Below are 13421 nucleotides of genomic sequence, written 5' to 3' on the forward strand. Positions count from 1 at the left end.
TATTGAGAGTCATTGGGTATATAGGTAAATGAGTCATAACTGAGTCATCGGTCATTGAAGACATAATTAATTGGGTACATAGTTATTGAATCCATAGATTATAATTGGGTCATTGGTTATTGGGCATATTCAAACTTGTTTTATCTTGTTTTGACCAGTTTGAACATGGTTCAACTGGCTTGATCTAATTTCCTGCTGGTTTCAACAGGTTCTGACTGGTTTGACCCAGTTTTGATTTGTTTGATCCAGTTCTGTTTTTTACCAGTTCCAACTAGTTTTTACTAGTTCTGACTAGCTCTGTCCAGTTTCACATGGTTCTCACTGCTTTGAACCAATCTGTACTGGTCTGACCTGATTCAGATCAGGTTTAACTAGTTTTGACTGGTTTGGTCTGATTCCAGCCAGTTTTTTTTTTATTTATTCATTTTTGTTTAATATTTTTAGTTTTCAACATTGATTTCCACAAAATTTTGAGTTACAGATTTTCTCCCCATTTCTACCCTCCCCCCCCACCTAAGATGGCATAAATTCTGATTGCCCCTTTTCGCAGTCTGCCTTCCCTTCTATCACCCCATTCCGTGCCCCCTCCATCCCCTTTCACCTTAGTTTCTTGTAGGCAAGATAGATTTCTATACCTCATTGCCTGTATATCTTATTTCTCAGTTGCATGTAAAAACAACGCTTTAAAAAAAAACAAAACATTTGTTTTTAGAACTTTGAGTTCCAAATTCTCTCCCTTCTTCCCTCTCCATCTACCCTCCTTGAGAAGGCAAGCAATTCAACATAGGCCACACATGGATAGTTATGTAAAACACTTCCATAATAGTTATGTTGTGATATTTCCCTCCATCCTGTCCCCCTTAATTCATTTTTCTCCCTTGACCCTGTTACTTGTCAAAAGTGTTTGCTTTTGACTACCTCCTCCCCCAATCTGCCCTCCCTTTTATCACCACCCCCCCCATCACCTTGCCCCCTACTTTCCTGTAGGGTAAGATTGATTCCAGCCAGTTTCAACTGGTTTTGACTGGTTTTGACTAGTTTTAACCAGCTTTGACCAGTTTGAACCAGTTCTGACTGGAGAAGTCACTTAACTTCTCTGGGTCCCAGTATCTGTCCTTTTGACCTTATAAGACCGAGGTTTTGAATCTGAGTAATTGGGTGGATAATAATATATAGAAATGGGGGTTTGGAAGAAAAAAATTAAGTGTTTAGGTGGACTGTGATTCAGTTCAGAGCAAGAGGAGTTTGTAGTAGCCATCACTTATCCAGGTAGAGATAAGTTTCCATAGCCAAATAACTGATCACTTTGTGGCGAGCCCTCACATGATAAACTTCTTTATACTTGGCTAGTCTTCAAACAGTTGATACAGTTTCTTGCTGGGTAGGACCATAATCAAATTATTTGTAGCTTAGTGTAGAATGTACTATAGTTTAGACTTCTCTTGAATGACTTTTTGGGACCCAGGATAGTTAGTCTACATTCCAAAATAAAGCATCACCTTAGTACTTTTATGGAGGAAATCTATATAGATTATCCCTTTAATCATGTAGTTTTCTCAGAATTTAAAGTTAAGCTTTTTACCTTATAGTTGGAAGACTCTGCCTGCTTCTTTTGTTTGAACTCTGTTTCCTTGTTCCAAGTCCTGTAACACTTCACTCATTCCCAGTGATCTTTCCAGGATTACCTGCACCTCCCTCCCTCTCTCTCTCTCTCTCTCTCTCTCTCTCTCTCTCTCTCTCTCTCTCTCTCTCTCTCTCTCTCTCTCTCACCATATATATATATATGTATATGTTTATATTGTTTTTATATATGTGTGTGTGTATATATATATATATATTTATAAAATTTAAAGTCACAGTTCTTTTCTTTGTTTTTCTCCTGTTTTCAGAAAATCCATCAGAAGCAGATTTGTGGCTGCTAAACAGTTGCACAGTGAAAAACCCAGCTGAAGATCACTTTAGAAACTCAATTAAGTAAGTGGAAGTTGTTCATTTTTTTCCTTCCATAGGGAATAGAGAACTCTTTAAAAAGAAGTAACTAAACTAGTACCTCATATTTAGTAGTAACTTAATACATGTTTATTGATTTGAGCTGAATTGTGTTCACTTTTAAAAGGTACTTCACAATTCATTATAAATATGAAGTTTCTCTGGAATATACAGGAAAATTGTAAAATGTTACTTGAAATGTTATTATAGTTGATATGAATCTATCTCAAATTGTAGTGATCTATAGTGTAATAATTTTTTAATAGCTGGTTTGAAAATTTTGTGTTTTAATTATTTTTTTCCAATGTAATTCAGTGCTAGCAATTCATGAAGCTGTGCGTAATGCATTGACTAGGTGATTCTCTGTTCAGATTGCATGGGAAAAACTAAATTCCTTTTTTCTTTTTGGGTGGTCCCTTTGACAATATGTTAATAGTTATCTGACTCAGTCCCTGGTAAATCTTGAGCATATAGGCAGAAGTTGAGGAGACAAATAGAAATGATTAAATCCACATGAAGTAGTAGGACATCTATTGAGGTATGACTTACTTTTTCTAGTTGGGAAGATAGGACATACACATAAAAATGTAAATAGTCTTAAAGGTAAATTATGCTAGGTGCCATATATATGGTATAGACAGTAAGTCCTACTGGAGTTCAGAGGAAGGAGTGATCATTCAGGGTTAAGCTGAATGTGGGAATTGAGCTGGATATTTAAGGATAAGATTTAGAAAATGAAGTCTCGGGCAGCAAAATTCCAGTCTGAAATAACAGGAAACCAGTAGAGATCCTAGCACAATCAGATTTATTAGGAAGACTGGTGGTCCCTAAACAATTGGATCCAAGACCTTCCTCACTGCCAAGGATCTCGGTGGTCATGGGCTCTAGGGATTTTATTGACTTTGGGAAGTCTTGCAAAAGTCCCTCCAGAATTCCTATCATTGACTAAGGGATATGTCCATCAATCACAACTACTTTGTCAGCATGCTTTCCACTGGCTATCAACCTCTAGTGTCTTTTGTCAGCAGGCTTTTAGGAGCTTTCCACAGGCTGCAAGACTTTGTCAGCAACATCCCAAGACCTTCTGCAGGTCATATGACCTTGTGAGCAAAGTCCTGGGGCCTGTCATTTGTCAGCAATGTTCTAGGAGAACTTTCATAGACTAGAGCAAGAAAGTCATGGTTTTTCAAGCATAGTTTGCTCAAAGTACATTCATAGGAGTGGGGGTGGGGGGTGCAATGGCAAGTAAAGTGAAACTTTTTGTTGTCTTTTGTTTTGGAGTTCTTCTTAGCACTAAGGCATTCAAGTGCCTTTGACTCTTGCCTTTGTTTCAATCAAGTGTCTTTGATTGTATCGGGATTCTTTGATGACCTGCTTAAGTCATGGCAAGGCTTAGGTCACATGGATTTGATTCCCATGGTTGTGATGCCCTCTGACCCTTAATAAGTATATATATACTCTGAGGCTAGCGTTTTGCTTGGGGCTCACTCACTGGAAGACTGTTGTGTGATTTGACCAGAGGTGACTCTGGGTAGATGTGAAGAAGCCCCCTGGCTTTGAAAAACCCAGATGTTGCTGCTTCTCTTTCTGGTAACTATGTATGTAATGTCTTGGTCAGATGGCTAGAAGCCTGTCTGTTGATTTGTTTTATTTTGCTCTGTTTATATAAGTTTTGATTGTAATCTCTGTTTGTGTTTTCTCTGAAGTTCAGGGTGCTGACTGTTTCCCCTGAACTAAGTGAATGTATGTATGTTTAATTAAAGTAAGATTGTTAACCCCTTAAAGTTGCTTTCCTTAGAAAAGGAGATCAAAGAACCTGTGTTAGCAGCCCTCTTGTGTGCTGGTGTTATTGACCTTACACGGCCACAGTAGCAGCAAGTAGCATTGTTGTTATAGGTGGGGTGGTGGGGTGGAATAGTGCTAATATAGTAAATTCTTGACACAAATTAATATAAATCCTTATAACAGACTTAGCTAATGCAGTATAATTCTGTCCTGTAAACCAACTATAAGTGATGTAATCATCAGTACATGGTAGATTAATTAATTATACCCTACATGACTCTTATTCTTACAGCATTAACTACAGTTTTTCCTTCCACATCACTAGGGTTGGGGGGGGGGTGCTCCAGAGAGCTAGAAAATCCATGTAAAATTTTTTTGGCCATCCTTTGTACCAGAAAAGAAGTCTTAATTTTTTATTTTTCTTTTGGGTTGATATAATACAATACTATATGTATATTGTATGCATTTCTGAGTTTCTAAACTTTTTCTGTGTCATCTGCTGACCTTTGCATGTCATCTGCAGTTTCTGCAAAACTCCCAAAATTCCCATTTAACTTCTTATGCCAACCTGCCATACGTTGAAATTGTGATAGGGAAAGTGGTGATGTGGAAGGGATAACTGTACCTCATACTTAACTTTATTCTGTTTAACTCACTAATGCAATCACTGATACCTGTTAAATCACAATGAATTGAGTAATACTGATTAAATTGAGTAGAGGTATTAAAATTATTTTCACAGAAGAGAAAGAGGAAGTATATTCTCACCAGGAATATTTGAATGACCAATGATGAAAAGCTAGGAATTTAATGGCATATTCATTGAAAAATTAGTAGACAGTTTTGGTTGGATTTGTATGAGACATAATATTTAGAAGGTACCTTGCTTTTAAGATGTCGGACAGTCTTCACTGTTAGGACAGCAAGAGGTGAGTTCGGTTAGAACACAGAGAATAACATGCTATAAATCTGCAAAGGTAGGGTGGAACAAAATTATGAAGGGTTTTAATTGACAAACAGAAGTGCATAGTCCTTTTAAAAATTTTTTATTTTTTTGTAGTGGGAGGCATACACTTATTCTGGTCTTAACTGACCTTGTTTTCTTTAGTCACAAACAGAAATTACTTGTCCTGTTATTGAGTAAATTTGGAATTCTGGAAGGATTGCCTTTGCTGTGGCAGATCTATTGGTTAAAATTTCAGGTGCCTTTTGGTATTAGGAACCCAGGGGAAATTTGATTGTACCCCTACAAGAGATTTGCATATAGTACTGGGACTCTTGTAGAAATTTTGTACACAGAACCACGTTAAGATGACCCAATAATGTAAGTAAATCATGGATGAATTCCCAAAGGCCGGTTTGGTTGAGGTTTTTAATCTGAGGGTGAGAGGATGACTTCCAGTCAAACCTAGGTCCTAAATGCCTTCAAGGAAAGTTCTGAATGGTTATTGAAGCTTTGTAGATATCAAGTTTCCTTCTGATACAGGAAGTTGATTTTCTTCTTTCTTAAATTGCTTTTTGGTTGGAGAAGGTCATTTTCAGCACCAAGGTAGACTACATTTAAATTCTAATTAAACAGTAATATCTCATAAACTTTGTAAAATGTTCTTTGCTCAATCTGCGTAACTTTGTTCGTTTATTCCAGAGCCACTGGGAGCAGCTAGGTAGTATGAGTGATAGAGCTCTGGACCAGGAGTCAGAAAGACTCAAGTTCAAATGTGACCCCAACACTTAATAGCTGTGTGACCCTAAGGAAATCACTTAACCTCTGTGTGCCTCATTGTCCTCATCTGTAAAATGGGGATAATAATAGCACCTCTCTTCTAGGGTTGTTGTGAGCATCAAATGAGATAATAATTGTAAAGTGCTTAGCACAGTGCCTGGCACATAGTTAATGCTGCTCTATAAATGTTAGCTATCATCATCATCATCATCTTCATCATCATAACCATGTTTGGGGCAATTGTGGTTTTTGCCTATATATAAGATTTATGCCACTTTGACAGTTTTGAGACTTCTCTATGGCCTTATAGAAGCAAGTAAAAGGACAATGCTTATGCATCCATTAGACCCTAGAGAATTATTCTGGATTGGAGACATAGACAATGTTCAAAGTATACTTTGGCCAACTTTTTAAATGGGGGGAGAGAGTAGTGAAGGTCTGGTCATTGAAGGCTCTGTCTTGGAAATATGTACGTGTGAGGAGAATGCTTCTGGAAGTGCCTGATGACATATAGTGGAGGGTGTCTCTGTCTCTATCTTTCACTTTCCCTAACTTAACATCCTTCCCTTCTTCCTTTCTTCCCTTCCCTCTTTCACTTTCCCTTCTGTTTCTCCCCACCTTCCACCTTGTTCTGAATGAGGTGGCAAGAATCGAAGTAAACATCTGAGTATGTGGGGAGAAAGAGAGACAAATAAGCCTTGTAGTCAGTTTGCTTTTAAGGCATTATTTAGAATCATGTGCCCAGCTAACCCAAAATTAACTCTGTTCCCAGTGACTTAGAGTTAAGGTCTGGATCTTGAATTACGAAGTGTGATCATATTTGTGGGATGGCCATTTATGACCCCAACCAGGGAAAAGAATATTGCAGGCTATGGCCAGGCTTATCACAGCTAAGGGAAGGAGCAGGCCTTATGATAGAGAAAGCATTACAAAATGGGAAACCACAAGGTTGTGGTGTAGCAAGAAATTTGAGCCCCATGGGAGCTATAGAATACTGATGGACAGTTCTTTGCCTCTTTGGGAGAGTGCAAAAGTTTCTTTATTCAAACACAATAGGAGGCTTTACGTTGTTAATTTGGCTACTGTAAAACTCAAGTAAAACTCAGGTTCTTCTGACCCGGTGGGATCCTTACTTCTGTGAAGGCTGAAAAGACCACTTGTTTCTCTGTGAGGAAATGGGCAAGTGGGGGAGGGGAGGTGGTAATCATATATTGCTATCCTTGTAATCTAAGTAAACTTGTTTTGTAAAACCTGTCAAATCAGTTATTTACATCAGTTAGGAAAGGCTGCTAAAACACAGGCATTTATTTTACAAGTAGGAGACTCTAACTTGAGGAAGTATATGATTTTTAAAATAATCAAGTGTAAATTAAGGGAATATTTAGCTGACTATCAAGTTGAGGAGTGGAGAGTGCTAAGGAGATTAAAACAAAATTCTAGTAGTCATCCATGTAGAATAGAGATGATAATTGGTATCCTGAGGGGGAGAGAGAGCTCATATTCTCTTCTAACAGTCTACCTGTGTTTATATTATGCATGCTGACTTACATATATCTTATCTTTCTCAGTAAAATGTAAGCTTCTTGAGGGCAGGGATTATTTTTGGCTTTTTTGTATCCTTAACTATTAAGGCAGTGGATAGCACTTTGTAATCTCTTTAAAGTTTGTTGGATTATTGTCATGACTGAAAGGATTAGAGAACTGAAGAATGAATTTTGGGTAATTTATGGGCTGTGAGAAGAAAAACTTAAGCTCAGAGCAGAATTTAAGTTTTACATTTATCTGGAGGGCAGAGCCAAGATGGAAAGCAGGGACTGGCCTAAAACTCTCCCCCAGGATCTTCCAAACACCTATAAAAATGGCTCTGAACAAATTCTAGAACTGCAGAACCCACGAAATAGCAGAGGGAAGCAGGGCTCCAGCCCAGGACAGCTGGATTGTTGCTGGGTAAGGTCTATTGCATGGACTTGGGAACAGAGTGGAGCAGAGCCCAGGGTGGGCTGCCAACTAGACTGGGAGATGGGCGGAACAGGCCCTAGCGCCCTGAATCATTGAGTTGTGGCAGTTACCAGACTTCTCAACCCACAGACACCAAAGACAACAGAGGAGGTTAGTGGGAAAAAACTGCTCGGATAGAGTGAAAGGAGTTTGTGTTTGGCCACCTCCCCGGGGGGGGGCAGCAGAGGTGGCGCAGCTACAGAAATACAGCTGCAGTTGCTTCCGGCCCCAGGCCCACCTGGTGGGAGGAATTAAGTGGCGGATCAGAGCAGGAGTGCAGAGCCTGCTTAGATCTGAGTCAACGTCTGGGTTGGCAGTTCTTGGGGGAGGAGGAGCACTGGTATGGCAGAGCTTGCTGTGTAGAAATAGTTCTGAAAACAACAGTGCAGCCCCTCAAGCTTGGGACAAAGTACTATCTACTCTCTACTACTCTACAAGCAGTCATACCCCAACGAAAAACTCAAGGGTCAAGTAGTTGGCTGGGAACATGGCCAGGCAGTGAAAATGGACTCAGATTCAGACTCAGACTTTTGAATCTTTCTTTGGTGACAAAGACCAAAACATATAGCCAGAAGAAGTCAACTAAGTCAAAGACCTACATCAAAAACCTTCAAGAAAAACATGAACTGGTCTCAGGCCATGGAAGAGCTCAAAAAGGATTTGGAAAAGCAAGTTAGAGAAATAGAGGAAAAATTGGGAAGAGAAATGAGAGGGATGCAAGAAAATCATGAAAAACAAGTCAATGACTTGCTAAAGAAGACCCCCCAAAATACTGAAGAAAACAACACCTTAAAAAATAGACTAAATCAAATGGCAAAAGAGCTCCAAAAAGCCAATGAGGAGAAGAATTCCTTGAAAGGCAGAATTAGCTAAATGGAAAAGGAGGTCCAAAAGACCACTGAAGAAAATACTACTTTAAAAATTAGACTGGAGCATGTGGAAGCTAGTGACTTTATGAGAAATCAAGAAGTATAAAGATTGTTGTGGAAAAAAAATCAACTATTCTTGTACTGTTTTAGTGACATCTAAAAGGGCATTTTTCTTATAGACAGACAGATAGATAGTATTGCCAGTGTGCCTAAAAAACATAACACCTATAGGCAGTTAATTTGTTCTTACTTTGGATGAAGACAACCTTGATTCACATCTTGTCTACTTCACTAACTATGTGACCTTGGAGAATTCATTAACTCTCTAGGCCGCAGATTCCTCATTTGTAAAGTGAGAAGATTGGATTAGAATGCATTCAAGATCTCTTCCAACTCTAAATATATGATCCTACTAATGACCACAAATTGTCACTTTTATGTTATTAGTAGTAAATATTTTTTACTTCATAAAATATAATCCCTGCCTTGTTTTAGTATGTTTTGTAACGTGAATCTAACTGTGGGGGTGACTCCCGGTAGTTGTTCATTGTATGAAATAAGATGAAGTCAGATAGTAATATAAAGTCATACAGAGAAAATGCTAACGCACAGTTTTTTTTTGCAATGCAACATGCTGCTTTATGGAAGTGTTTTCCTGTAACAGCATAGGTGATAATGTGGATTATTTTTTATTAGTTTTAGGGACTTTAGATAGATAAAACTAGTTTTTGAAAAAGTAACACTCTGATTTTTTTGTTTGTTGAGTAACGTAATCCTACAGTGGTCAGTGTGTAAGTTAACACTGGTAATGTTACTTATTTCAGCTGTTATTTATATATGTAAAGACAAAATGGATGCTAATCTGAACAAATTCTAAACAAATATAGTTGTTTTCATATTTTCTTTTCTTATGTCCTCAAACTGTTAACAGTAGTATTTGAACATTTTGTCTTATAAAAATGCCACATATCTGTTCAGTAGTTTCCTTTTTTCCCCCCTTCTATGAATAGGGAATCATAATTTGTCTCTATGGCATGAAAATAAAATCTAAATGTAGGGATGAATGACACATACATGATCAACTTACTTATGTAGTCTACAGCAGGGCCTGAATGGTTCATGTACTAAATATCACAGTGTAGATGCACATACATGTGTTTTTTCAAGAAGACATACTTTTAAAAATAGAAATGAAAACTTAATTTATAGTCTACAAAATGCAGTTCTCTTTAGGTAGTTCTTATTTCGGGGAGAGGAGTCTATTTTTGTTGTTTTTCAGTCATTTTTCAGTCTTTTCTGATTTTTCTTGACTCCATTTGGGCTTTTCTTAACAAAGATACTGGAGTGATTTGCCATTTCCTTCTCCAGTTCATTTTACAGATGAGGAAACTCAAGCAAACTGGGTTAAGTGACTTGCCCAGTCTCACACAGCTAGTACGTGTCTGAGGCCAGATTTGAATTTAGCCAGGTCTCATACTCCATCCTCTGTGCCACCTGGCTGCTCAAAGTTATTATGGAGAGTTCTAAATGCCAAACAGAGCATTTTGTTTTTGATCTCAGAGAGATATTGACTAGGGGAGTAACACGGTCAGACCATGACTGAATGGAGGATGGACTGGAGTGGGAAGAGACTTGAGGCAGGCCAATTCCCCAACAACTGTTGCAGTAATCCAGGCAGAAGGTGATAAGGACCTGTACCAGAGTGGAGACATCAGGGTTAGTGAGAGAAGGGGGTGTATTTGAGAGATGTTGCAAAGGTGAAAGGGACAGGCCTTGGCAACAGATTGGATGTGGGGGCTGAACGATAATGAGGAGTTCAGGCTGACTCCCAGGTTGGGAGTCTGAGGGACTGGGAGGATGGTGTTGTCCTCTACAGTAAGAGGAAAAGTAGAAAAGTTGGGGGGAGGAGCAATTTAGAGAGAAAAGATAATTAATCCAGTTTTGGACATGTTGAGTTTAATATGTCTAGTGGACATCCAATTTGAGATGTCTGAAAGGCAGTTGGAGATGTAAGGTTGAGGGTGAGCAGAGAGTTTGGGGTAGGAAATGTAGATTTTAGAATAGTCTTCATATATTCAATAGAATATTATAAATTTGGATTCTACTAGCTTATAGTAGAAAGTTAGTTTTTCTTAATTCAGATGGGGACAAAGCTTAAGTTTACCTTTGTATTTTTTAATGGGCCTTCCACCATATTATTAAAGTATAAATATGTTAGAGGGACACAATTGTTAACTTTTATTCTAGAGAAACTTTAGAATAACTCCAGAAATATCCATTTATGTACCTTAGGTGATAAACTCATCCCTTCTAATCTCATCACCATGCTGCTAAGTCACTCCAACCTTGAAGAATATGTTCTCCCTAAGCCTCTTCTTCCCTCTGATGGGAGTTCCAGAGGTTTGAGTGCTAAACCCTCCCAAAGCTTTTCTTTAGAGAAGGCAGAAATTGGACTTCTGTCTTACTCCACTCTTCATCTCTCCTGTGGTAATCCCTGATGTGCTCCCCTACCTCCTTTTTAGATTCCTTTTATGTGTTGTCTTCCATCATTAGCTCCTTGAGGGCTGGGATTGTCTTTCTTTTTCTCATTTGTATCCCTAGCACTTAGCTTGGCACATGGTAGGCCTTTAATAAATATTTATTGAATTGAATTGAATCGCAATTAACTTGTTCATTATAAGTCATTTTTACTTACCAAATGATATTCTTCACATTTTGTTAGCCTAGGTTAAGTGAGAGTGCACTTAATAGTAACAAAAGTGACTTCCTTTAAGAATATTATGTTTGAGACTTTTCAGTGGTTCTTATTGGACTCTTTATTTGTATCACTGATGTTCATACTGGTCAGCAGAGAGAGTGAGGATAAGATATAAGAAGTATATTCAGAGTGTTTTAGTTTGGTTTTTCAAACTTCGGAATCTTTAAAAGCACCATTGCTTTGATTTTTTTCTGATACAGTCTCTTAAGGGTTCAGCTAACTTTCTGTTCCATCAATACATCTTTAGGTTGGTCTGTCCCACTTTTATATATCATGTCTATTTGTTTTAGATAAGATGGTCTTTAACTTGATAGGATTCTTGGGTGAAAGAAAAAGATTAAAACAAAAACAAAATTTGTACTTAGTGAGTATATTAAACGGAAAAAGGCTTTCAGTTAATGGTTTTGTGGGCTTTTTTCATGCCACCTAAAATAGATCACTCAGGGGTTGGCAAAAATAAACCCATCATGTGTGCTCTATAAAGGGAAGAAAGGTCATTTTGCTTTTATCACAGGTAATTTAAAACCTTTGTATGATCTACTACATAATTATATGTTCCAAATAGGCCCTATAGTTTCATTTAGTGACTTTAATATATCGTGTTTTTTTAAAACACATGGTACTGTTGAAACAGTGATTTTGGGGACTCTCTGAAGATAACCAGCCACCACCTAGGTATCAGTACGTATGGCTAAAAAAAAAATGCTTATTTGTGTTTTTTTTAAATTATATTTAAATGTATAACCATATTAACTTATATGTAACTGATTCTCAAAGCACTGCACAGTAATTCGGTGTGGAATAATATCGGCAGATGGAATTTTAAGAATTAAAGGTCTGGTGAATGAAATAAGTGGTAGGGAGAGAGTGGTGAATGTATACGAGAAATAGAACATATACAACATGTGCAAGAAATGTGTACAAGAGAGTTGGTGTCTTAAAACAGTATTTCTCTTTTTTCTTTCTTTAAGAAATTCCCATATAATTTGCAGTGTTCCATATCCATAGCCTATCAGCTCTGCAAAGAAAGCAAGAAATGGCATGCTCTCATTTTGTGGTGAAGCTTCATTGTTATAATTACACATTCAGTTTTTGTTGTTCCTTCTTCTAATTACATTGTTATCATTGTATATATTGTTGTCCTGATTTTGCTTATTTAATATTGTATCAGTTGATATGTCTTCTCTTCCTTCTGTTTTCATATTTATCATTTCTTATGGCACATTCCTTCCATTGTCTTCTTGTTCCTCAATTTGTTTAGCCATTTTCCTATGCCTGACTTTTAACATACCACCATATTTTTCCCGATCCATTGTGTCAATGAATAGCGTCACTGATAAAAAATACTACCTGCAGCCAAGATGACTTTTGTTCAGTTTAGATGAACATCTTGCTTTCCTTATTCCTGAAAAGTCTAAAGTATATTATTACATTTATCCCCTAAAGAAATGTCTGATATTACATTGGCAGAAAAAAAAAGCTAATTACAAATTTCATTTTTTTGATTGCTAACTAGTGATCAACCCTGTAGTAGAGTCTGAAAATAATTTGAGCTGCACGATACTAATGGAAAGAATCTTGAGCTGGGAATGTGGAAGCCAGGGTTCTAGCTCTGTTTAGTTCTACTAGCTAGCCATGTGATGTTTGTCAGATCATTTCAGACCTCTAAGCGTTAATTTCCTCATTTATAAAATTAGGCATTTGAGTTAAATCAACTCCACGGTCAAACGAAGCTCTAAAAACAAGACTAAGTATCCCATTCGGTAGTCTCACTATTTGGATAACTTTGAGCATTATAGGAATTGAAAAGATGTTTGTTGAATTCATTTGGTATTATTCCCTCACCAAGAGGCTCATGGTTCATTCCACTCATTCCACCATTTGATCTGTGAAAAGGGCATGAAAGGATGTGTTGTGCCCACACATTGGATAGCAACCTGGTCTTCTCATTAAAGGCATTTTTATGGGCACATAAAACAGAAAAGAAATTCCCATATGCAAAAATCTGGAGCTCATAAAATAGATGACATGGGAAGTGATTATTCACATTATGAAAACTTTTGCTCTTTAAATGATCCACCATTGACTTCTCAGTGTTGCAGTCAAATTAAAAAAAAATCTTAAAATTTTAAAAATGCCAAAGTTTGTTGAACTCAGCAAGATATTTATCCTTATTGATGCTAATCATTTTTGTAATAAAATCATTGTGACTAGATTTTTATGGCATTAACATCAGTCTCTTTTTGCAGATTTGTAAGGTAGAAGCAGTTTGGCCTTGATAAAGAAAGGGGAAAAAAGT

The 13421-nt window shown here is 37.4% G+C and overlaps 1 protein-coding gene across 1 annotated transcript in view; it reads left to right on the forward strand.

The window, feature by feature from the left end:
• The window catches only part of CDKAL1 (CDK5 regulatory subunit associated protein 1 like 1), a 695070-nt gene that overhangs the window by 108083 nt on the left and 573566 nt on the right, over positions 1–13421 (forward strand). The window contains exon 5 of the mRNA XM_036741492.1: positions 1890–1974. Within this exon, the coding sequence (XP_036597387.1) occupies positions 1890–1974 (85 nt within the window). The remainder of the gene's footprint in view (positions 1–1889; positions 1975–13421) is intronic.

This window comes from Trichosurus vulpecula, chromosome 1, assembly GCF_011100635.1.
Source record: "Trichosurus vulpecula isolate mTriVul1 chromosome 1, mTriVul1.pri, whole genome shotgun sequence".
Taxonomy (NCBI): domain Eukaryota; kingdom Metazoa; phylum Chordata; class Mammalia; order Diprotodontia; family Phalangeridae; genus Trichosurus; species Trichosurus vulpecula.